The sequence below is a fragment of the Amia ocellicauda genome, chromosome 17, assembly GCF_036373705.1.
Source record: "Amia ocellicauda isolate fAmiCal2 chromosome 17, fAmiCal2.hap1, whole genome shotgun sequence".
NCBI classification, from domain to species: domain Eukaryota; kingdom Metazoa; phylum Chordata; class Actinopteri; order Amiiformes; family Amiidae; genus Amia; species Amia ocellicauda.
In genome coordinates, this window is record NC_089866.1 from 6,328,520 (window position 1) to 6,353,317 (window position 24,798).

At 38.5% G+C, this 24,798-nt stretch overlaps 1 protein-coding gene across 6 annotated transcripts; it reads right to left on the reverse strand.

The window, feature by feature from the left end:
• Nucleotides 1–597: 597 nt before the first annotated feature.
• Nucleotides 598–12,273, reverse strand: atf7ip2 (activating transcription factor 7 interacting protein 2). 6 transcript variants are annotated; one of them, XM_066689789.1, is made up of 17 exons: nt 11,873–12,273; nt 10,794–10,861; nt 9,975–10,046; nt 9,354–9,506; nt 8,828–8,937; nt 8,590–8,721; nt 8,121–8,219; nt 7,625–7,794; nt 6,227–6,309; nt 3,473–3,549; nt 3,198–3,255; nt 2,760–2,833; nt 2,161–2,242; nt 1,869–1,942; nt 1,658–1,754; nt 1,455–1,537; nt 598–1,366 (listed from the first exon to the last, which is right to left on the reverse strand). In XM_066689789.1, the coding sequence occupies exons 3-17, from the start codon at nt 9,988–9,990 to the stop codon at nt 974–976; spliced, it is 1,701 nt and encodes a 566-aa protein (XP_066545886.1). In that variant the 5' UTR covers nt 9,991–10,046; nt 10,794–10,861; nt 11,873–12,273; the 3' UTR covers nt 598–973. The 6 variants fall into 6 exon arrangements, with proteins under 6 accessions (XP_066545886.1, XP_066545887.1, XP_066545885.1 ...); XM_066689790.1 differs by having other exon boundaries at nt 9,354–9,514; XM_066689788.1 differs by lacking the exon at nt 9,975–10,046 and having other exon boundaries at nt 2,176–2,242; nt 9,354–9,938.
• Nucleotides 12,274–24,798: the final 12,525 nt, after the last annotated feature.

The following is a 24,798-nucleotide window of genomic DNA, read 5'->3' on the forward strand; positions in this document are numbered from 1 at the left end:
TCAGGTGGTAGAGTATGTGGTTACATTGTCTTGACTTCCACAACAAAGGTCTTGTGGACCAACCAGCTACATAGGTCTTCTTCTAGAGAATGGATACAGCTCAGAAATGCCAATGAACTGACACCAGGTCTCTGCCGTCGACCAATTCCAGTCTAGAATCAGAGTTGATGCCAAATGACAGCAGCCAAAAAGGTACATAAATTATACCCATTCATCACAAAAGCCACAAGGAGGATCCCAATAAATAAAAGTAACAGCAGCCCACAGAGGAGGATAAACTAACTTCTACAGTTTCCGCTCAAAGAGCACTATGAACAGATCAGGTCAGTCTGCAAATCAAAATAAACACATTTTGCATCTCATTTGAGCAGCGTAACCGTTGCTAAGCAAAATACACATGTAACAAACTTTTAATGATTTTGCGTTACAGTAGAACAAACTTCAATATAAAAGGATACTTTTAAACTTACTAGAAAGAACAAAACAGACTGGAAGGGTCAAAGGTGATTGGGAAAATAAGACTGCTCACACTTAATTGAAATGTAAACGCCTAGCTGTATAATTGGGTACTGAATCACACAGTGGGGAAAAACTGTATACAGTACTCCATCTTTTTAATAGGTTTCAGCAAAATACAGAATTAACCATTTAGGAGTCTGCCACCAAGTGAAGAATTTATCTTCAGAAGTTTGGCTCAGGCCAACAACAAGGAACTAAAGAGTTTTTCATTTTGTCGCTATTCATGAACAATCTACATGTAAATCAGTTTAAATAACAAAACATCTGAAGTAAAAGTAGTAAGAAAAACATGTATAAATAAGCTTACAAAAAGTACACCCTTCACAATTCTATAGCTCCTCTAGGAAGAAGGGTTTTGAAGAGAGAGAACCTCAAAAGTTTGAATGTTTACCATATAAAACCAATATTCACAATTACAGAACACAATTGTAACGGACGCAAATTATGACCGTGTTCATGGCTCATGAGCACTGACCGACTGGATTTCACTGTAGGGTCCGTATCGCCCATAAATGTCCTTTCCTACAATTGCAAAACAGTATCTCCTTCCCGAGGCAAACTGCGTGAGCTTACAAGCCATCGGCAGCGGAAGGGCTGCAATGATGCCGATGTTCTTCCACTTCGACACGCAGCCATTGAAGTTCTCGTACAGCACGTACAGATAATAGCTGTGCATCGGCGCGGCGTTGGGGTCCATCTGCGCCACATTCCACAGGATGCCAATTCCTTTGGGGTTTTTGATTCTAGCCACTTTGAGCTCCAGCTTCTGAGGCAGATTAGTGGTGGCAGCTATAGGTGGGAGATTAGGTGGAAATGAAGTCGCAGGAAGAGGGGGAAATTTAGGATCCTGCAAAATAAAATGCATATCAAACCAAAGAAAATGCATTAATTAATTAATAAGGGCAAGAACATTGAGGTCAAAGACTGTCCATTACCTGACCAGGAATTATGTGAGTTACTGTGGAATCTGCAGCATTTACTTCAACGTTACATGGAGGCGTGGGCTGTGGACTTTCTGCTGATCAAGAGGCACGCAACATGTCAATAAGAAATGCTATGATAAAGCACCACCCCATAAAAAATAAATTAAACAAAACTGGTTATTTCATCGTGTTGCACAGAGGACATGAATACTCACCCTTGGGAGCACTGCAGATGGCATCTTTAACAGGCTGATGTATTGACTGGACAGTCTTGGTACAAGAGGATGCAGTATTTTCTGGGCATACAGCATTCTACAAAATATCCAGAAGACCCAAGTGTCTTTCATTCAAAAATGTAGCTTCACAAAAAGCTTAATCAAGTGACGTAATAACACATGAACAAGGTCAAGGTGCAGTGATCATTACCTGAGCTGGTATCGGTTGTGCCACATTGCGTTCCACACCAAAACCACATGGCGCTTCTGGCAGACTTTTACCTGCTGAAAAATGTAGGATCTATTTTAGATTGATTAAGACTTAAGTGTTATTTTAATTTTAGTGGTCTCTGTGAACTACAGGTGGGAATTTACAGAAATTGGGTTTTGTTAACAATTCAGAAACCTCTAATATGAAGTATAATGGGATTTCAGTATACTTAAAGTTGTGTGTGGGGTGACAGTGGAATTTAAATATAAAATATAAAACCGTAAGACATTACACTGAGAAGATTTACAAGGAACTGCTTCAGGAGCGAAGTCTGTGGGAACAGGCGCTTCGGGCTCTTGTCTGTCCACAGAATTCTGAAAAACAAACGCACAAAACAGGCCTGGGTAAAAATAGAAAAACTAATATATAATTCATTAAGGAGACTTATGCCTGACGAGTTTTCCCTTTTGATTGTCAACAAGCGAATGTGGACAACACAGCAAATCGATGCAGCTTTGGAACAAATGCCCTCAGGTGTTGAGGCAAGGACAAATATGTAGTGTGTATTCCAAGTATTTCCACATGGCACTCAAAAGCCAGAGCTACACCTGGACATATTAGCCTGCCAGTTATACTTTTGAACAGATTTCTCCATGAAATTCAAGCACCTTCGGTTATCATCCACAAAAAAAAAAAAAATCATAGTTTTCCCCCCACTCACAGACCTAATTTCCCACTGAAGGTCAGATACTTTACCGTAAGTATTAACTGCACTGTATATTGGATTTATGTACATTGTTCTTGAGGTATTTATTTAGTATGGATTTATCCCACCCATATAAATACACTGCAACAAAACTGCCAACACAGGGATACTATAGTGAAGTGTACCTGACTTCGGACCTGGGGCTTCTCAGTCACTTCCGGGATACTTGCTGGCACTGGTTCTGGTGGTGTACTGCCAACTGGTAAATGGGTTTATAAGAGGACAGTTAAAATCCAAAATATGTACACCTATAAATTCTATAGAAATAGATCTTCACTGCAACACATCAGCAACTATAACCAAATATTTATGCAGTATTACAAAGACCATTAATTGGATTTAAAATGAATGACTTGTAATTTTTACTGTTGATAAAATATTATACAGGGACAATGTTCATTTAATGTATACAATTTACACAATCCAGTTTTAATACGAGTAGATAAAAATACAACTGAAGGCCTAAATCTGCACATTGCTAATGACAATTGTACTAGGTCAAATCTGAACAGCCAAAATAAATTAATTTTAAAGTTAAAGGAAAATTTGTATGGTTAAAGTACCTGCTGCTTCAGTTTCCGAAGTGAGATCAACAACGCCAAGGTTTCTCAAAACTGAAACCTTAGGACAAACAGAAAATAAATAGTGTCAAATGTAAAAATACTAAACTGGAAACATTCCACACACACACAGTTTATCAAAGTTAATTTAATATTCAGTACTTAAAAATATGAGTAAAACAAACAAAAGCACTAAAAAGCCATCTATAAAAGATTACCAAATAAAACATTCTAATACGTTTTGGAAGGGAAGGGAACTATGAATATAAAATGAATACCCGATTCGGCACAACACTCCCAGCGTTCCTTTTACTTGGCATGAGAACGCCACAAAACACCACCTCGTTTTCCTTTTCTGCAAATCACAAATGAAAAGTCAATGCATTAAAACATACACTTATAAAAGTTATAACGAATGAGTTTCCTCATACTTCAGACATTGCACTGGTGAAACCAATGCCAATGCAGCTTTTAGGAGCAGTTTGATGGTCACATCCCCCAGGTGCAAGAGGCAGAAACCATGTAATCCAATTACGTAGAGTAAAACTAAGCTTTTTAGACAATTAAAATCACAGACGTCTGCCAACAAGTGGGTCCTGTAGTCTTATAAACAAGGCCCATAAGCAAGTACCCACTACAGGTCAATCTAAAATTAAGGTTTTTTAAAAAAAAAAAAAAAAAAAAAAAGGGGAATGGTAGCCTTTCCTATCTGGGACGATGTTACCAACTGTCTGCAGTGCTTTATCTTGTGGTTTCTCAAAGCTTAATATCTCCTGGTCATTAGATTCAGAACACTTTCATTTTCTAAAAGGTCCGTACGTTTCAGGTGCTTTGAAGTCCTTTTTGACCCAATCTGTCAGATTTGGACTATGACAAATGAGGTCTTCGCTGGGTGTCACTGATGCACAAGAAAACGGCCGATTGCAGATAAAACCATTGGCAAACAACGTCCTTTTCCAAGGCAAAACTGAATTCAAATGCAGGTGAGCATTTGGAGTCTCCTGCACATGGCACAGTAGTCCTTGGTTGAATTAAGTACAAGTTTAAGTATTAAGTTGGGAGAGCTTGGTTTGATCTCGGCCTCTTTTCTCCCTGAAGCTCTGGAGTTCTGAAATTGGTTTTAACTCGTGGTAAATGTTGCATTTGACCTTGCGTCTAAAATGAGAATGCCTCCTTTCGTCCGTCGAAATGTTTTCCAGCATTACTTGCATTAAGCAATGTCCCAGACGTTTCCCAGAAAAGCAAAGCAACGAAACTGCATTAGTAGAGAATACCTCGGGAGAAGCATGCTCTTGATCCTCTGGGTTTTGTAGAGGAGAAATGGCTGAAAGTTCAGGGGGTTTAGCCGAGCCAGGAAATTTAATGTGAGAAAGGGCTCTCCTGTACTTTTATCCATTGCGAAAGGAGCATATGGGCCATTGTCGGATAACCACTTCCTAGTTTTTAATATTTCTGAAGGATGGGCTTAAAAAATACAAGGTCTGGCTCAGCTATATGATCCACTTGAAGTTTCAGATACTGGAAGAAAGCCAGGGAACACCTCCGCAGTCACGTGCAATTTCTACAGGACTTCTGTGGGAGCACTGGGAACATTTGCTTCTAAACCCCGTCCTGCTGATGACTTGTAAAGACTCACATTTAACGATTTATGTATAGAAAAAATTAAACTCAGAGAAGCAGGATTATGGGGTGTTAAGCTCAGGGGACACCCTTCTACATGTTGCTGGAAAAATGCAGAAAGGGCGTTTTGTTGTACCATAGTTGTGGATTGTACATTATCAAACAATTTTTGATTTTGTGGAAGCAAAATTATGTCAGAATTATTTAACCAATCAAAGTTGTGAGAAATGTCCTGCTCTCCCCACCAACCCACAAGATTAATAGAAAGTAGAAACTGAATAAGCTGAAATCAGTGTGGGACACTGTCAATGTGATTTGTTTCCAGGGTAGATATAGGCATTTGTATTTATGACTAGTGGAGGCCAGTCAATAACAATGAAAAAGTCTCGTCATTTTAAAATCGACACAGTGAATGGTTTGCAGAATTGGTTTGACAGGAACTAATTTACTGGAATGACCTGAAGCAATCCATCCATCCATCCATTTTTGAAACCGCTCATCCCGGTGAGGGTCGCGGGGAAGCCGGTGCCGATCCCGGCAGGCATAGGGCGCATGGCAGGAATACACCCAGGACGGGACGCCAGTCCATCACTGGGCAACACACACAGACGCACACTAAAAACACCCCACGGGGAAAACATGCAAACTCCACACAGACAGGCCCACAAGCCGGGACTCAAACCTGGGACCCTGGAGCTGCGAGGCAGCAGCATTAACCATCACAGCACCGTGCCGCCCTGACCTGACGCAATATCATTCCCAATTTATTTTGGGATATTTTATTATTTTGAACCGACAATCATTGAGCAAATCTGTTTTTACTATTGATCGTGAAGCTGGGATTTGTATTGGCACGGTCATTTTAACGTGCATTTCGATTGTATTTTAAATCTACGGAAAGTAGACTATAGTTTAATCGTATGATGAAAAGTATTTGTACAGTTTATTTGGCATTTGTGAGAAGTAGTGAAATGTTGTAATAGACATCTCCCCATTTCCAGTTAGGTTCATTAACACATTTGTACAATAATTAGAAGATAAATCGGTCACTAATAATAGAATGTTAATCGGAAGCCAATTACGTCTACATTCTCTACCAAATGTGCAATGATGACCCCTGAAAGTAGAAGCAACATGTTCCCAGTCTACATTTTCTAGCAAAATGTAGACTGCTATCCCCTCAGCTTTAAATGTAAACTTTCTGGATGAAACCATGAAGATGTAATCACTACCTGGCATCAACACATGCACAGCTTAACCTCTTTGGCTGAAGTAAAGAAAAAAAAAAAAAAAAAAAAGTATGTTCAGTAGTATCTATATCTATACGCATGGATCTTCAGGTATACAACTGTACATTTTTGGAGCAGATTAAAATGCACTCAAATGGTCTAAAGCCCCCCCTCCACACTTACCTGAATGTCTGGGGTCTGCTACACACCGACTACGCAATATGGGCTCGCAAGATGAATCACGGTTTGCTGTAGCTGCCGATGTGCTAAACGACCGCAAAAGGAAAAAGGGGGGGGTTAGGGTGTGTGTAAATTATATAAAAATGATTCTGTATACTTCCACACCATTAAAATCAAGATTCAAAACAATAAATATGCAATATTTTTGACCTGCTATGTAACTGGAGTGATTGTTAAAATAACAATGCATTAGGGGGCTTCATCCATCAACAGGGCACAAATGAAATGTAAATATCTCATCGCACAAAACCGAAGTATAGACAATTCTATGTATCCATGGAAACTAACCTTGCAAAGTGTTGCGGTTCATCCTATTAAACCAACAATCCTACATTATGTAAAGCAACTTCAGCAAGTTCTTCCAAAATGTTTTACTACACTTGACAGGGGTTGATGTACCAAGAGGTAACTTCATAGAATTCATAAAAATCCCTACTCGAAGATGAATCTTCTCCAACAGGTAACCACAGTACACAGTAAACAGGATGAATAGGACTATGAAATGGGGCAGAATAATTATTTGAAATAATTGTGCAGTATAGTTTCATTTTATATTCAAGAGTATATAAAAGCTCAGCGGCTACCGATTCCTTAGCTTGGTTCTGCACTCCTGGGAGACTATGGTTTCTGAGGATTGTAGATGTACAAATGTAGGTGCCTTTTAGGTAGTACGCGTCATTTAATAAAGGCTACAATAGGGAAACAGAACCACAGCACCTTGAATGAAGGATATTTAAATGGGTAGGTAGGCAAGTCAAAGCTGCCAAATAAAAATGCACATTTCACTTTACATTGACTTAATATTCACAATTGCATAATGATCACGAACACACACAAACTCATCCCTCAAGGATGCAGTATTTAGTCCACTTTACAGCAGAAAATAGATGTGGGATGTTGCAATAGCCAGATGTCTGCATTTACAGGATTTCTGGCAGGCAAAGGTAAGATTTCAGGTTTTCTGAAGTTAGATACTCATGTCAACCTCATGTATACACAAGGTGTGCCAAATATTGAAGGCCATAAATTAGTCATTTAAAATACTAACCCACTTAAACATTTACGTTTTGCCTTCTGGTTATTAAATTCTAAAGTTATGCAATACCCAGAGTGCTGGTTACATCTTCTCTATTGACCGAGCCAGACTCAAAACACTAGATGGCACTATGGTCCATTTGTACTTCCCCCCTCCATCCTCTGTCCACAAAACATATCCGGACACTGGAGATGCACGAACAGTCAGGTGCGTTCCATTAACTCCTCACGCATTCCATCTAGCCACTTCTAGAATTCGAACCTGAAAGGAGGAAGAATACATTAAAAAAGCAGTTCGGAAAATACCTAGACATTGCAGCAACGTTCTGAGCTTCCGAAGTTCTCGTGTCGCTCGCCGGGGACTGCATGGACAGAACGATGTCCGTGGTCAATCCCGAGGAGTCCAGGACACAGGGCGGAGACGCTGCGGTGTCACGCGGTTTAGGTGTGGCAGGATTGGAAGGATCAGGTACAACCTATAAATAGAAGTAAAAGACAACTCCTTGAGATCTCAATCCTAAATTTTAGGAATCGAGCCTCGCTGCCCTTTAAAAAGCTTTTGCGTTTGCCTACAGAGATGTAGAACACTCTCAGCGTTTTAAAACCGAATACAAGCTAAACTTTAGACGTTATTTTGGAACCGCACTCCATCCCATTTTAGGATCTCGGGACATGCCCTCAGTATCTTTCATGGGAATGTATTAATGCATTATAAATACATTTTGAATATGCACTACTTTACATATGCTTTGCAACCGAAGTTTCAAAAGCAACAAATCTTCCAATAACCAGTTTAAAGTACCTTGTCAAGAACTGGGGGATCTTTGGAGGCCTCAGGTCTGACCCTTGTCACTGAAGACAGAACAACTTGAATCCTCCGCTTAAGTTTGTTAATTTGTGCCTGAAATAAATTTAATAAAATTGCACACTCATTTTCAATTAATGAATTCACAGATTTGTAGTATACAGTACACATTTGCTGTAAATGTGTGGAAGACAAGATTAAACTATTAAAAGATGCACCTCTGCTTCGAATTATTTTGGTTCCTATTGCCGTAAAGATCAAACTTGAGATGCATCTTGGCCAGCTAGGAAGAGCCTTGCCAAGTGATAAGATGAACAATAATACCAGTCAAAACGAGCAGGCTGAAGGCTCTTTACATGCTTGAATGGAAGGAATTCTAGCAGAGCTTTGCGTTCAAACATCCATTGCTAAACGCATCTACTACAGTGCACATCTTGAAAAATGAAATTAAAACCTCACTGCTTACTTGCATGTTGTTGACCATAATTTCATGTTTGTGACTGCAGTTTACTCTCTGGATTCGTTCCAACAATTCCTGCATCTTATTCTCAGACTGTTTCACCATAGCAAGGGTTTCCTGCTTAATCAGTTCCTGGATCTGAGGAGAGGAGGTGGATATTTGCATTTTTTAAAATGTATATACACAGACACACAAAATGGGATTTAACTGAAGCCCAAAAAAGTTTAAAGACTTCCCAGCTCACCTGAATGGAGATTCTTTGATCCAGTGTACTCTCTTTATTCTCAGCTTGAGAAGTTCTGGGTCGCTTGCATGACGTACTTTCTGAATGACATCTTTTCCTTTTAGTCATTACTTGGGGGAGAAAAGAAAAACGAGTGCTATTAAAAACACAAGATGGAAAGTTTGCTACACACACAAGGGAAAAAAACAGAAATGTACTGGACTTTAAAAGGTTAAATTCTTACCCTATTTGGAAAAAAAAATACTAGCAACTGAGGTGTCAAGCCTAATTCAACTCCGACCAGATCAGACGCGTCAGTTTAGGCGGCATCTCATCAGCAACACACTTGACTGTAAAGCTTAACAACTTCAAATATTCTCTGATGTGACCTTTGGAGAACAGTTGACCTTTAAGGTATCAGAAAAACAATGCGGCCCGTCAAATTTATACATTTACGGTAGGCTTAACCCCCATGGGTTGTATCCTAGATTGACCTCCGCTCTCATTTATGTGGTTTTCCTTTATAAAAATCAGTAAAGGTACTTACCAGCATCATCCTTGCTGTGCGTATCTGTATTGCAGTCCACAGAAAAAGCAGTGTGTGTGGAGCCGTTCATGGTCCTTCTGTTGTTCATCATCACTTTCCCCAGGTGGCTACTGGCTGCAATTCTCTCCAGTATCGGTACCACATTCTCCATTTCTGATGTGCTTACAAAATTATAATTGAAGTCAGCTTCTTTGGTAAACGCCTGAGCCTTGTGGTCAGATTTACAACTTTCCAAAGTGTTGGTTGACCAGACATGCACTTGGGAATCTAAATGATGCCCTAAAAACTGGGATGAACATGCAGTTTTAGCTTTGAAAGACACATCCATCCCAGTAGATGTCATTGCAGATCTAGACCCCACATCTGCAGTTTGCTCCAGGGCAGATTTATTGCAATTAGAATGGCAAAATACGTCTGTAAACGTGTGCATGTGTTTTTGATTGCTACTGATGACTATACTCTCGTTTTCAGGTTTTATATTTGGATTAGTTGGCTTTCCGAGAACATCAAGTTGTCCCCGACTAGACGCAGGCATGGTCTTCCGTGCTCTGCAAATCTTTCTCGGGCCTTCAGAGCCGTCCATGTCTGAAAGTGCAATAAAGGGGAATTGAGCTTGCTTACCTGCATGAACTTCCATCAAAATCTAGTCATGTGAAGGCCCTTTCTAGCGCAGGTTTTTGTTTCAACCAGATCCTACGAAAAGAAAACGCACATGGTCCATGAGGGGTTACCTGGACCGAATATCAAGCTTCATTCGGACCTGGGTGAAACAAGACCGCGAACTGATGGAGGAAACCAATACAGTCACCTCGTGTGAAATATCGTCTGCATTTTGTTTGCAAAAACACGTTGAAAACAAGATGCATACACAACTACGGTTTACATACAAGTTTACCTCAACACTTATGCACCGGATATACACATCCTTTCAAAATAAACCTAGGCTAATGCGGATTTCTGCAGTCCCGATAATTTAGTTATTACATCCTCGCTGCGAGAATGAAAAACAAAAGGCCGCTGAATAAAACGGTGGCCGACGTTAAACTGCAAGGTTTGTCCCAGCTCCCTTCCCGTACAAAACGCCAGTCAAGCCGAGCGTACGTTCTGTATACGATCATTTAAAGCGAGCGTGCTCTGCCGCTGGATCACGTGTGGTTTATGATCGTAGCCATGTTTTAACCTGCATGCATATTAAAATGCATCCCTTAGAGCATATTAAATGGTCCCAATAATAATGCAAAGTATAACCCGTTTAAAATAAGCACATATGGACAAGTTTTCTGCTTGCACCTGCCTACAACCCTGTTCCTTCTCTGTTGCTTATAGGTATTAATTTACTTCTAAACCCAGTGCTTTTCACTTTCAAAATGACTTATTTTAGTTAAAGTCTCCCTTTATTATCTCACGTTAAGCACACGCTACCAAAACATGACAACTTACCTGAAACGTCTTGTTATTCCGTGCTTTCTATCCAACTCGCACCCGAGCCTTTTCTTTATTTAGGAACCCTAAACAAATCAAGTAAAACGTACGTAAAGCTTTATAGGCAACTACAAAGCAGTCTTGCACATCATAACACCGGGCTTCAGTTACAACTCACACCTGGCAGGTATCATTAGACACTGAATCCACAGCACCTGCCTGCGTTGGCCGAGAGTGCGGCTCAATTAATGAATTTGCTCCCTCAATCGTACAGAAATAGTTCCTAATCAATACACCCACCCACACGGGTACTATTAGGATTTGATTTACAAACTGATTGGACCCATGTAACTGCATTAAGATGGTTAATAAATAATCAAGCAGAACAGAATAGAATACAACACCCAGAGCTGTGTTTGTGCATACACAATTAAACATTGCACCTATGATAAAACTTCAGTTTGACTGGAATGAGACTGAAAGGGATTTTATTATTTTATTTGTCAGTCAGTCTATCCAACTCCAAAAAAAGTAGAAAAAAAAGTATTTGATTCTACATAGTTTTCCGAACATAAACAGTATGTACTACAGTTGGTTATCAAGCAAATATGGGCTTTATGATACCTGAATGGATCAATTCATGGCTGCTGGCAGACAGATCATTTTATGTTGTCTTGGACAGATATAGCAATGGCCCGTACACATTAAGGTATCTGCATCTTGCTGACATCTAACAAAACTCTGGGCCAATGCCTAATCATTCACTTAAGACTCATTTCTGAGCCCCTGGCACTTTTGAAGTGGTGTATCAAATTGTGCCAAAAATGCGATCAGTCTGGGTTATTTTTAAGTGCCAGCTGTGAAATGCAGCTCTTTCAAAGTCACTTGAACACGGTTTCCATTCACTTATTGACAATGCTCATCGTATATGATCAAAGGTGCATTGTTGTTGGTCATTTAAAGCAGGTGAGATGATAATCGCAACTCGATCAGTTGTCAAACAACAACAAGCACAATCGACGTGCCTAGTCACATGTATATACTATTTGAATGAACCAGACCAAATTAAAATGATATTATTCTCTGTCTTCTCTTACCTCTGTTTCTGATTTTGGCTTCATCTTGTCTCCCAAGCACAGTGTACAGATAATCACATGCAATCCACTTGCTTCTCCCGTTTAACACTATAACATACTTAGATCACTTTCGAGGCCTGTTTGTCTGAGCGGTGATTTCTTTTCTTTCGCTTCAGCGGTCGTGGTGGAAGAGTCCTGGAGATGGAGTTTTGCTCAAAAGCAGCCGAGTCAAGATCAAAAAGGCGGCAAACTCCAGTAAAAAGCTTTTTATCTCCTCCTAAAACTCCAATATCCAATATATCCTTGAAGCTTCTTCTCCATAATGGCGCTTTCATCTTCTAATCATTGAAATGGGCAAATTGCTAAACTGCAGGCCGTGAAGTTCATCAACGCTTGCCTTCAGTTTGTTTAGTCTTTAACATTGTGCCAAGTTCTGTGCTCAGAAGTGTCTTCAGAAGTGACCAGCTGAAGTTGTAGATTGGCCTGACCTTGAGCTGTCTAGAGCAGAGAAGTATTTCTATGGTAACTCTGATAAGAAGAGGCCTAAAACTGGGGAGTTTTTCTTTAAAAAAAAGAGGAATGTTATCCATCTTTAGCATTATAATGTCACCCCAAAGTAGGATATTTTTTGAATCAAGAACAGTGTGTGATAGTATTTTTTATCAACTACAAAAGGTTCATGAATCTTTGAGTAGTATAGTTCATTATCAATTTTGAAGACCACATATTTTAATTTTTACCACACACACACACACACATATATTATATACTGTATATATATATATATATATATATAGTTTTAACTGGTTTAGTTATAGACATGGATTTTGTTTAATTAATTATGTGTTCTAACTTTAGATATTTGAAACAGTATTTATGTAATGAGCAAAACTGAGGTGAGCCATGAACTGTCAGAGAGACCTATTGTGTTCTCCAGTTGCCTGTTGGATAACATTTGCCATCATACTGAATTAATTATGCATTGATCTGAAATTGAAATGGCTGAAAATAAATATATAATAGTACCATGTACTCTATAGATCAAAAAGTGTGACATTAAATAATCCAGCCTTTCTAACTTAATAATGTATGAGGGGTTTACATAATGTAGGTTCTGTGGAGAGAGTACTTCCATGCACAGTACAGGAGGAGAGAGATGCCTAAATATAGGATTGGTGTACAATTGTAGCACATTTAAATAGAAGGGATTCAATTTAATTTATTTTTCAAGTGGAACAGAGTGTTGCGTTAAAAAAAAACTTACTGTAGTACAGTCCATAAGTACTTCTAGGATATTCATTTATGCAAATTGTTTCATGATTTTAGATTTGCCAAACAATTAGGTTTATTGTTTTAGTTCTTATTGTGTGTGTGTGTGTGTGTGTGTGTGTGTGTGTGTTCTGTAACAGATTACTTTCTCTGTAAGATCTGTCATATCTTGGGTTCTTTAGCTAAACGCATTTCAAAAACATTAACTTGTTTACCTGTAGTAAATGTTGTCGATATATTAATACCTGGATGTGTGCAGAAACAGTTGTTGATTGTAAAATGCTGGAAACAAAGATTGCTGTATAATGACTAATACAGTATTGTGCTTCTGTTTGTATGTGGGATGGTCTGATACATTTATTTTCTTTGAATGCATCCCTTTCGTTCTTTAAAACATCTAACATTTTAGCATCATTTCTTGTTATTGTTTCATTGAAGTCAGCATTAGTCAGCTTAGTTGAATAAACCTCACCGATCTGCCTCATTATGTGGTTGCCTATGATGAATGATACCAGCTTTGCAGGTTGGCAGTGCATTCCTGGAGTGACTTTTGTTTGACTTGTTTAGGGGCATGCCAGGCATGTTTAAAAGCATGTGGGTGGAATGGGTTACTGGAATAATACAGTTCTGATTGATACTGCTGATGTCGTTGCCTTGCATACATACATGCAGCCGGACTACAGACTCATAAATGTGTAAACGTCCTTGAAAATGAAATAAAAAAGGTATGGTTGTTATATCAAAAAATGCAATTTTTATTTGCAGTGCCTTTTTTTCCCTGCTCTCAACGTGGGATGTATTTTGACACCTCCATTTAACTTGTGCTTGGGAGACAGTATTATATAATGACTCACTGTCTTTTTTTATTCATCTCAGAAGAAAAAAACCCAGTGTCAGGATTTTGTTTTTGAACACACACACGCACACAGGCACACACAATAAAAATATGGATGTACAAAACACCCACTGAACCAACAAACAGAAATGTCAGGGGTAAGAATATTCCAGTTTACCCCATCCTTAAGACATAATATATACATTTAACACTTGGACGGTAGCAATACATTATTAATCTTCGGAAAAGCAGAATTCTTTGTGTTTGTAAAAAATAATGCTCCCATTTCTCTTACAAATGAAATGAAAAGCCTTACACATACCCCAAATACGTGGTAGCCTATATAGTTAATTATGTATTAATTCTGTGACTCCTATGGTTTCTTTTTCCTCCTGGTGTTGGTGTAGGTTACAGTGCCGCCTAGTGGTTGAAGTCGTGGGTTCAGAGCCAACCCCTCACTGCCTGTAGTAACACTGGGTTGGAGTGATTGCTGCACAATTGCCTGTACTGAAATAAGTGTATATTACAGTGTTACAGAAAATGAGGCGACTGGAACCAACTGTTATTGTGTAGCAGTTTCCACAGCATGGCTTAAACCCAAACTTTAACAAACCCTCAATGGAACTGAACAATGGATTCCATTCTGGGTAACTCACAGGAAAAAGCAAAGGCGTGTAATAAATGACACGCTTTTATTTTGTGACTTAGTCGATTGTTTTGGGTGGTTTGAACAGGTGTAAGGCTTTAGACATCAATGCAAGGTACAGGACTTCCTTCGGGTTGGGTGAAGGAAAGCTGTAGGGAGTTTCAGTACAAACAGTGTTGGCCTCCTTCCACTAATACCTCAAATCCTATGTAAATTGCAAAGCACTTTCTTCCTTCCCTGTTGCTATTGCTCTTGCTTGGATTTGTCGAAGCGAGGAGTTATTGGACAAATACTAAATATTCAGCCGAGTCCTTGGGGGCGACAGAGATGTGCTTTACAAATGCATTTTAAAAGTGACTTTTAACTGCACCGTCTGAAAGGAAGGGCTGGCGTCGAGTTGGGCTTGTTTTGCTGCAGTCGGTTTGATGTTCTCTGATGTGATTGGTTCACCAGTGGGGAGACTGCAGAGAGAGACGTCAGCCCCCATCAGGTATTCGAGTTCCTCAGGACGCTGGTGAAAGCTAATAGAGTATGCACTCCGTCTGCCTTCCCATAATTAAGAACAGTTATTTGCAAGTGAGGCATGCCGAACAAGCCTGGTGTGTTTATTTGCTGTGTGCCGGGTGAACAGAGGATGAAGTCGAGGGATGTCGTTTCGAAGGGCTGATATCTGATGTCTCTCCACAAGCCCCATAAGGAGACGTGACCCTGTACTTTTAAACTGTTTGGGATTTCTTGTTTCTCTTTGAAGAATCAGTTTTGGTACTTGAAGGCTTGTTTATTTTGTTTTTTATTTGACCTTGCATCTCTATAATAACACTTTCCTAATATTTTACTCTTTTGTTTTATTTCATACTTCTAAGACTTTCATGCTGAGGTCTACGTCTTCAAAATGACAGCAAATGGTGAATCAATTTTTTGGTGTGTTCTTTTTTAGTACTGAATTGGTATACTCCTACAGCATTTATGGGCTATTGTAAACTCTAAAAAACAAAAAAGCAAGCCTTCTTTGTAGTAAAAGCTTTCTTTATTTTTTTTGGAAGACCAGATGCCAAACTTCAAACATTGCAAATATGTAATACTTATGTGTGGACTCTCAAGACTCTTGGTCATCATACAGTAGAAGCGAAGCTATTTTAAGACTTAAGAATACATGTATTAATGTTTAATTTCAAACGACCTGGCCTCAGGAAAAGACCAAAGTCAAACTGTGAAGACTTTCCTGCTGGAGACGGCAGCACCATGCAGTGAGAGTTTCAGACAGATTCCCTGACTTCAGTGTGATATTGAAATTAGTGTTCAAATTAGGCACATGTCACTCCATTAGGATGTAATGCTTGCCTCCTAGTAGGTTCTTTATCCTTCTGTTTGCTTTGCTGCAACATTTCCAATCAAGATTGAAGCTCAACTAATGTCAAACTATAGCATCTGGACACCTAAATTGCCAGTCAGACTGAACGGATTTCAACTCAGATGCTTTCAGTCCAATCAAAGCTACCTGCTTGTCTCCAAAGAAACAGTGTGATGTATGTTCGTGCATCTGGGCATTTATTAATGATGATGATTATTATTATTATTATTATTATTTATAAAACACAGCAACAACACCACCTGGGAGCAAACTGCCAGTGTATGTAATTAAATTTGTTGTTTTAAGTGGGGGTTTCTTGTTACGTCTGATGTCAGTGTTCCTGTGGGTATTTGGTCTGAAAGATGGCCTTTTGCCCTGTTTTGGGGCTTGGTCGTCACTTATTTCTTGGAGACGAGGGTTTTATTTCCAAGTTCGTGAACTTGCAAACCTCAGTCAACACAGTCTCATTAGCAGACAAATTAGTGGCATTGCATTGGTTCTTGGAAATTCACTCAGATACCAATGCGTGCTCTCAGACCTGGATGTGGCTGTTAACCTGTGTGTCTTCATCTTATCAGCTCTAATTACACCTACTAACATAGTCTTATAATCTCATTTAGAGCTGTCAGATGCGCTCCCTCTTGCATCTCTCGTTAAGCCCTAATGTTATCCTTGTTTATGCAGATACATTTTAGTTTTGTTTTCTTTAAATATTTAAAATACCTTAATATGATCATTAAGGGGTAACAACTCTATGCATCTTTAGAAATGTGCAGCAGCAACAACAACAACAACGATAATAGCAAAACAAAGAATAAATGCACCATCCAAACTCTGGTTTAATATGAGATATTAGATAATGTTGTGCCAACCATATAAGTAACCAGATATGGCAACAAATGTATTAACAAAATCAATTATTTGTTCCTCCAAAATACTCAGGACAGACATTTGTTTGAAGGATGTTGGAAAATATGCAAATATGTTTAAGAAATTCAGCTTTGTAAGCTATTAATAAGAGTTAGGGTGAGAAACCCAGTGTCCTGGCCAAACTCCAAATCAGACTTTCTCAGTGTGGTCTACCTTCAGGTCCTCCCATAGTTAACAATCTAATTCATGTTTTGCTTCTCCGCCTTAATCTGTTCTATAGTTTTGGGATAAAATAAATCAGCCTGCATTGAAGTGGATTGGAATCCTCTGGGAAGAAAATAATAAATTCAAGATTAAATATTTTGTTTTAGATCGTACCTCTATCTCACTTGCTTGATCTGACTGCACAGACCACAAACAATGGGATGTTTTTACCCGAGTAACTCTACAAAGTTGTTTGAAATTATACAGTTTGTTATCCTATCTCTTCAACATGTTGCTAAAAGGAAAGCAAAACAAACAACAACACAAAAAATCACTGGGAATGACAGGAGGAATAAAATTACTCACAAAGGGCATTGGTTCCTAGGCTGCTAAGGTTCTTGTATGCTACAACAGCCTTCCCAAATATTGAATGGTGAAAAAACAACAACAATGTGGCAAAGAGAATAAAGAAAACATGTAATTAAGGTGTCAAAGCCAAGTGCAGTTTTTATTTCGTGACACTAAAAAACTTAATGAATTCTTATTTTAATTGAAATCTTTTCTCCTCCTCACATTTTTTTTAAAGCTAATAAGAAGTTTGTCTCAGTGTGTGTTATTTTTTTTTCATTTCAAAGGCAATGGTATCATCACTTCTTCCTGGGGATGGTAATTTATTCAAATCATGATGGTAATAAAACAAAACCACATCGAGTGTAAAAGCCTATTTTTATCCCGGCTAATCTTTTGTTCAGACAGTTTTTTTGTTTCTTTTTTTATAAGGCTCTGGTATAATTTAAGTAAAATAAGTGGTTTAATTGCCTTTTCTCTTAAATTTAGCATGGGATAATTAAAGGCATTTATGCACATCAAATGCAGTTTACATAATTAGATGCAAGTTCCTGCTAAGCACCCATTTCTAGATTGCTGGCATTAGAAATGTTCATTATATTTCTTCTCGTATTGTTGCTGTTGTCAAGACCATTTTGGTTCTCTAGAGGTCCCACAATTCAATTACCGTCCAGTACAACGTTGATTAAAATATATCTACTTGACATCCTTTACACCATTCTAGAGTCCCATATTGTATTTCTGTGACATTTCTCTGATTATCATGTAATCTGTTTTTTAAGAAGATATACAGCCAATTTCTTCCTGTTAACAACACACTGCATCACTTCTACTGGGGAGGAAATTGCTCACTAAATACATTCGCACCAGTGGTCATCTGAATGCATCAGCTGTTGTTTTTCAGCACTTCCATGTTTATGTAGCTGTCTTGGGTAATATTAAAATATATGTGTCTCTGCTTTGTAAGTGTTATTCTTGTTTAATGTGACTGGAATAGCAGAATTAGTGATATAAGTGTCCCCAATATGTCTTTTGTGTTTATAACATCTAATAAATGCAGTGGCTTTTTAGGCTCCCCAAGCAAAAATTAATAAGTAGGTTAGATGTAATGGAATACATTTCATATTAAATCATGAACCAATCTTTTATTTAAAGTTCCTCATGCATGGTTGTAGTTTAACTGTGATTACATGAATTCTGTTTCAGTTTAATTTAACCTAATTTAACCTACATTAATAGACACTAGACATATACAAACAATGCAGTTCTTATTATAATATAATGTTATATATATTATATAGTATAGTAAACCCCATACTAACTATATATGTTAGTATGGGGTTTTTATCCAGTCCTACATGAAAAGGCAGATAAGATTTCCATTAATATATAAATGCTGTTAGGAATACAGACTTTTTGGTGTGCTTTGTATTCCTGATAGTATATGATGATGCTGGGAGTTATTTATATCAATATGCAAAGAAAAGACTTTGACTTAAGGAGGATTCCAATAATTTCTCATGTTATAGTGTAAGTGAAGCTGCTTGATCTTTGTGCCGATAACAGGACATAGATCAGGGTACATTTCCCTTAAAGCGCTATAAAACTTGCTCCTTGCTCAAAATAGAAAGGAAATAATTAGTCTAAACATTTCCCTCTATGCATTGTTTGAGAATTATTATTTTTCTAACCAAATGAGTTAGATGTATGACAGTCAGCGAGAGAGGGGGAAGGGGTACACGACATGCTTATTATTCAAACAACCGTGGCTGAAATTAAAATGTTACACTCCATGGAATAGATTCGGAAGGCACGATCTGTGTTGGACATGCTCAGTTTATTGCCTTGTGTACCAATATAAAGGTCACGAATGTCCACAGCATGTCCTCGGTGCTTGCACTACAGTTAATTAGTAAGTAGATTATGCCTCCACATTGCAGCTTTCCTGCACGATGACCAGTATTTTCTGAAAGTATCCACAGAGAGAGCGAGATGGCATGAGGCCAGCTATCCTTATTTCTTACCACCACAATCCCTTCCCAGGCTCAAGCTGGCTGTCAGCCACTTGGAGGAGGTTTCAGATGTTCAATGTACTGCGTTACATCAACACAACACAGACGCCGAACAGTGAGCTGTGTTCCATTTCAGGATCTTGTAGTAGATTCATAAACAGGAACAAAGGAAGGAATATATTTAGATCTGAATATGCAAAAACACTCCGACAATTATGGTTCTGTGCATCTGCCAGTTGTGAACGAAGACCCTTTTAAACCCGTCTTTGCTTCCCTGAAGTTGCACAGACTTAACCCTACTAGAGTCGTACACTAGAACTTAAATCAGACTGTCATTACCTTGCTTTACAACACTGTTTCCTAAACCTGGACTTTAAATATTATCCTTGCTGAGGCAGTGGCAGAGATCTGTGAAACACACTGTATAGATATTTGAACACTACGCTGTGCATCAAATTTAAAAGGCGGCAGTGTCAGGAAATGCATCTAATGTTAGGCTTGAATGTGCTCTTTTCTGATTTCTAAGGGCTTTTTGTTGCAGCTTTTCACAGACTGATTTTCTATATGAAGGTTGGCGTTTTTCCACCCATGTGGGTTAAGCACATCCTACCATTAGTTTATATGAAGATGTATAGCTGTAAGAAAAGGTGTTGACATCTGCCATCGCTCCCCTATTAATACTCCTGAGTTCCATATTGGTAATGCAGTTGCACAATTCAGACTATGAAACTATATAATCTCACATTGCATGCACAGACTGTACTTGCGAGTCAATGACTGCTCTATTACAAAATAAGGAATCGATTTCTACATTTAATAACTTTCCAGCTTAGAGTTATGATTTGTTTTGACATATTACATTTACATGATTTCAACATCTTTTCTTTATACCTGATTTTTTTTCTTTACTTTCTGGGATGCTGAAGTATTGCTTCATATCAAGTCACACAGTCTAGTTCTTGAGAAAAGTCTCGGAGGGAGTATGTTTTGGGTACAAACAGTTTTATAACAAGCTAAGCTTTTTTAGTTATACTGTAAATAAGCATTGATTAAATCAAAAAGTATGAAAGCCTCATCATCACTCACACTTCATAATGTCTGAAAATTACTTGAGACCAATTCCAAAATAAAAAAAGGCTTTTAAATCCATGATTATCTCACCTGTTCTCACAAAAATCTTCTTAAATTAGCTCCAAACATCTTTTGACTACTAAATGCTTTTCCTTTTTTGACAGTTTTCTGAGTTTTATAAATTCAATACAACCAATCGGCATCTTTGGCTATAGCCTCATAGATTGTTGTTAAGGCCCATTGACTGTTGTTAACTTCAGTCCTTATAAATGACAAAGCAGATCAATCACCTAACAATCTCCATTTATAGTGGTCATATCTTATGTCAGACTCTGGAAATCACAACCCCCAAAACTCCTTCTTGAACAAAATGCATGAAATAATTTGAGATGGATTATTGTACTTTATAAATCTGAGATGAAAGCCTTCAAAACAGTTCAGAAAGATATGATGATGGGTATCTTGTAATAGAAACAACAGTTAAGTATCCTATTTAAGTTATCTTTTCGATTTCCAATTGTGAAGTATCATTAGAAATCTCAGCCATACCATCAAGAGACCCAAATAAGTGACACATCCACAAACTCTTCAGAACCCTGGGGAGTGAAGCCACTAACATTTTCATACAGACAATGATCGTTACTACACAAGAAGAGTTTTAAACATTTGAAAAACAAAATATTAAATATTAAAGCACTTACCAAAGTCCTGACCTGCTGAATAAACCCAGTCTTTTCAAGATTATTATCAGTTTGTCTTGGAGAACAATTTCCTATCTTGTCTCGGAAACTATCAGATTTTTATTTTTTATTTTTTAAAGACAACACAAACAAGGATTTTAGGCAACTTTCATATGCAAACAAAAATATTTCACCTAGAGCCCAATAAGTGAACAGTATGTGTCAGTAATTGACTTGATGTGTTAGTGAATTTGTAAAGACCTGTAATCCATAGAATCAATGATGCAGGCAATAGCCATAATTACACTACCAAGAACCATCTCAGGTTAATCGGTTCTACTCAACAATGAAGGTGTAATGATAATATTTAAGACACAGAATGGTTTATTACTAAGGTTAAGGTTGTGACTTTAGATATTTTCAGGAATGCTTAGATCTAAGGCACAGAAATCTAGTAAATTGGAAAAATGTGGTCATAATAAACATCTAAATACAAGTGGTACAGTAAAACCCCTTTGGCAAGAAACTAAAAAAAAACTCTTGACATAATTAGATAAATTGGGGAAAAGTATTATTAGGGAAATCAAACTTGATTACAATCTGACATATATATATATATATATATATATATATATATATATATATATATATATATATATATATATATATATATATATATATATCATTGGAGGAGCACACATATTTACCATTAAATGATTAAATGATCACCGACTCACTAATGTGTGGCACATTTATTTTAATGGAATTACTGAGTTATAGATTCAATTCACCATCCATAGTTCCAATGTACCACAACGGAGTAATGCAATCTGAGGCATTTAAACAGGTTTAACGGAATGTGCCTTACAATCCACCATTACTCATCTTAAAACTGAATGATTGTGATACATTTGAAATTATTCACTTCGAACAACGGCAGCACTAGTATGATATGAGGAACTGCGCATTTTCGGAGTGATTTGTTCGCCAGGGCGGAGGTGCTGAATGGACAGCGGCACTGATAATGTGTGTAGACTTATTGTCTGTATATTTGTGAATTTAAGTAAAGCAGTGTAGTACTTAAGACTAGGGTGGAAAGTACAATGTCTACTCATCAGCTCACCTTGTTTAACTTCCTAGACCTCGTTATTAATGTAAAGCATTAGATCCCACGGCGATCGACATCAGCCCCTTCAACAAGTGGCATTTGAAGTCGCTCCTCTTTAATGCATACAGGTCGTATAGCAGATTACTTACACTGAACAGTCGCACAACTGAAAGCTTAGACATTTCACCCTGATTTCTGTCCTGTAGCATACATATGAACATGCATTTAGGATAGATAGATGTGTGTGTGTGTGTGTGTGTGTGTGTACTCCTATACCTATATCTACATCTATAATTGAAAACGTGTCCCCTTGAAGCAGAGCAACATGCTCTAAGCCATGCTGTTCATGCATCGCTTCATAGTTTCTGAGCTAGCGTGCTGCCAAATGAGGAAAGTTAATTTCCAATCGGGCGGCCATCTGTGGCCTCACCAATCTAGGATATAAATCAGGAGTGAGAAGTCAATCCATTTCATTATTTTACAGGAGACAAGTTTGGGAGCACTACTTTTGTTTGCAAATAGAACTATCGGCTTGCATTGATTCTTTTTATGTTATAATTGTTTTCAAATATTAAACCGTGCAGAGATAGTTTGACTTCTAATATATCTATATTAGTTGCTTCACAAATATGCTATTCATTCAGTAACATAACTGGCATGTTTAGCTGCCTGTGCCTTTAAGGGAGTCACAACGCTGTGTATGGGATCCTGGTGGTAAAATCATGTCTGTGTTGGCATGTTCGTTGCAAACATCAGATACACATTTATTCAGCATTTATTCAGGGGGTTTGTCTGATACACTTCTGGCGATCAAAACCCGAGTCATTGCATGTGACGGGGACGGTGCCACGGTCTCCTGTGATCAAAAGAACCTACATAAAGTCTTCTTTCCACGGCCTTTAAGATATCTGCATCATAAAGTCAACCATTTTCAGATGTGGAAAGAGGGACCTGCATCACGCCACTAACTCGGCTTCGCGGTGCCTGTTGTCGCACACAGAGGATAGATAACCTCTTCACTGGGGTTTGAGGCTGAGGCTGCAGACAAAGATTCGCCATGGGGGTGGGGGGTGGGGGATTTCAACCCACAGGACCCACGTCACTGAAGAGAAGTTCAAACCCTGAGCTCAAAACGATTAAGATCAGCGATTGACTCAAGTGAACAATTCCCACGGAACCGATTCTCAGTTCCCCCTCTCCTCTACACACTGTGCTCAGATACACCTTGCTTTTATTTCCGATTTCTTTCCAACAAATCCCATGATATGCTGTTGCACTTACGGTTTGAACAATGCCAGTGATACCATTAGACTGACCTATGCATGCATTTGGTAGGGATATAAGGTCCTATTTCAACAATGCCATCGGATTGATTCCTGCTGGAAATATGGAATATGGAGACTGTGCTTATGTATTGAACTAACTGCATTTAATTGCCCACGTCATTGCATCCGCACCGTGCTGTTATTAAGTTGTTTTTTTCACATTGGAGCCGAAGTTGACTGCGTTGCACGACTTCCCATTCTTCTTTGCCCATGAGGTGCCTTGCTCTGGACCAGGCTGTAATTCTCCTCTTCACCTTAAGGATGTGTTATTGACTGAAGCCCTCAGTTCCTAAGAAACTGCGAGGAATGCAGAGTAGAGAGAGAGAGAGAGAGAGAGAGAGAGCGTGTGTGTGAGAGAGAGAGAGTGAGAGAAAGAGAGAGACGGGAGCTGTCCGATACTCCTGCCGCAGAATTACATTTTTAAATATCTAGCGGATTCATTCACATTGTAATTGTCCTGCCTTTTGCCACAGAGTGGGGGACCTCGCCAATGCAGGCAGAAGGAATGAGCGTGGAAAACCTGAACCCATAAAGACTGGTGGATTTATACGAAACAGGGGTTGTTTTTTTTTGGGGGGGGGGAAGAAGTTGAAGGGATTCTTCTTTGGAAATCATTATTGAGATCTACCACAGGGTTGTTTCATGGAAGAACCGGTTGCAATGTCATCTCAGATTACTCTCTTGAAGCTATGTGGAGAAGAGATGCTGTAAGTATATCAATTCAATTTCATGTGATAATCTTGACTTGGTCTACCCAGTCGGAGCTATACCATTTTCTCTCAATTGTACCCGTATAGTCATCAAAGTACTCTACAAGGCGTATGTTTCTGTCCTTTATCTGTTAGTATTATGTAAATGTTGGTATGCAGCCGTTTTTATTTTCCCAGTAAAGGATTTCCATATTTCTGCCCAATATTCAAGCTCTGGCTTGTAGTGTAGTCTGTTCTCTGTGGCTTTACCGTGGGAAGACAGGATGCGTTTTTAAACATCCTCTTTTTTTTAAGAAAATGCAGCATTTCTGTATTCGATTCCACTTGAAGCAAAGCATGAATATTATTGTCGCCTTTTGAATCACAGCTGGTGAAGAGAAATAGGGATGCATTTATGATTTATTCTGTAAAAATTAAGCGGCTTCTTCTCTCTTTTTTTTTACCTGCAAGAAAACTCGTGTCCTGATCATGTGCGCAGCTTTGTATTCATCCACTCTGTCTTGCAAGTCGCCTGTCTT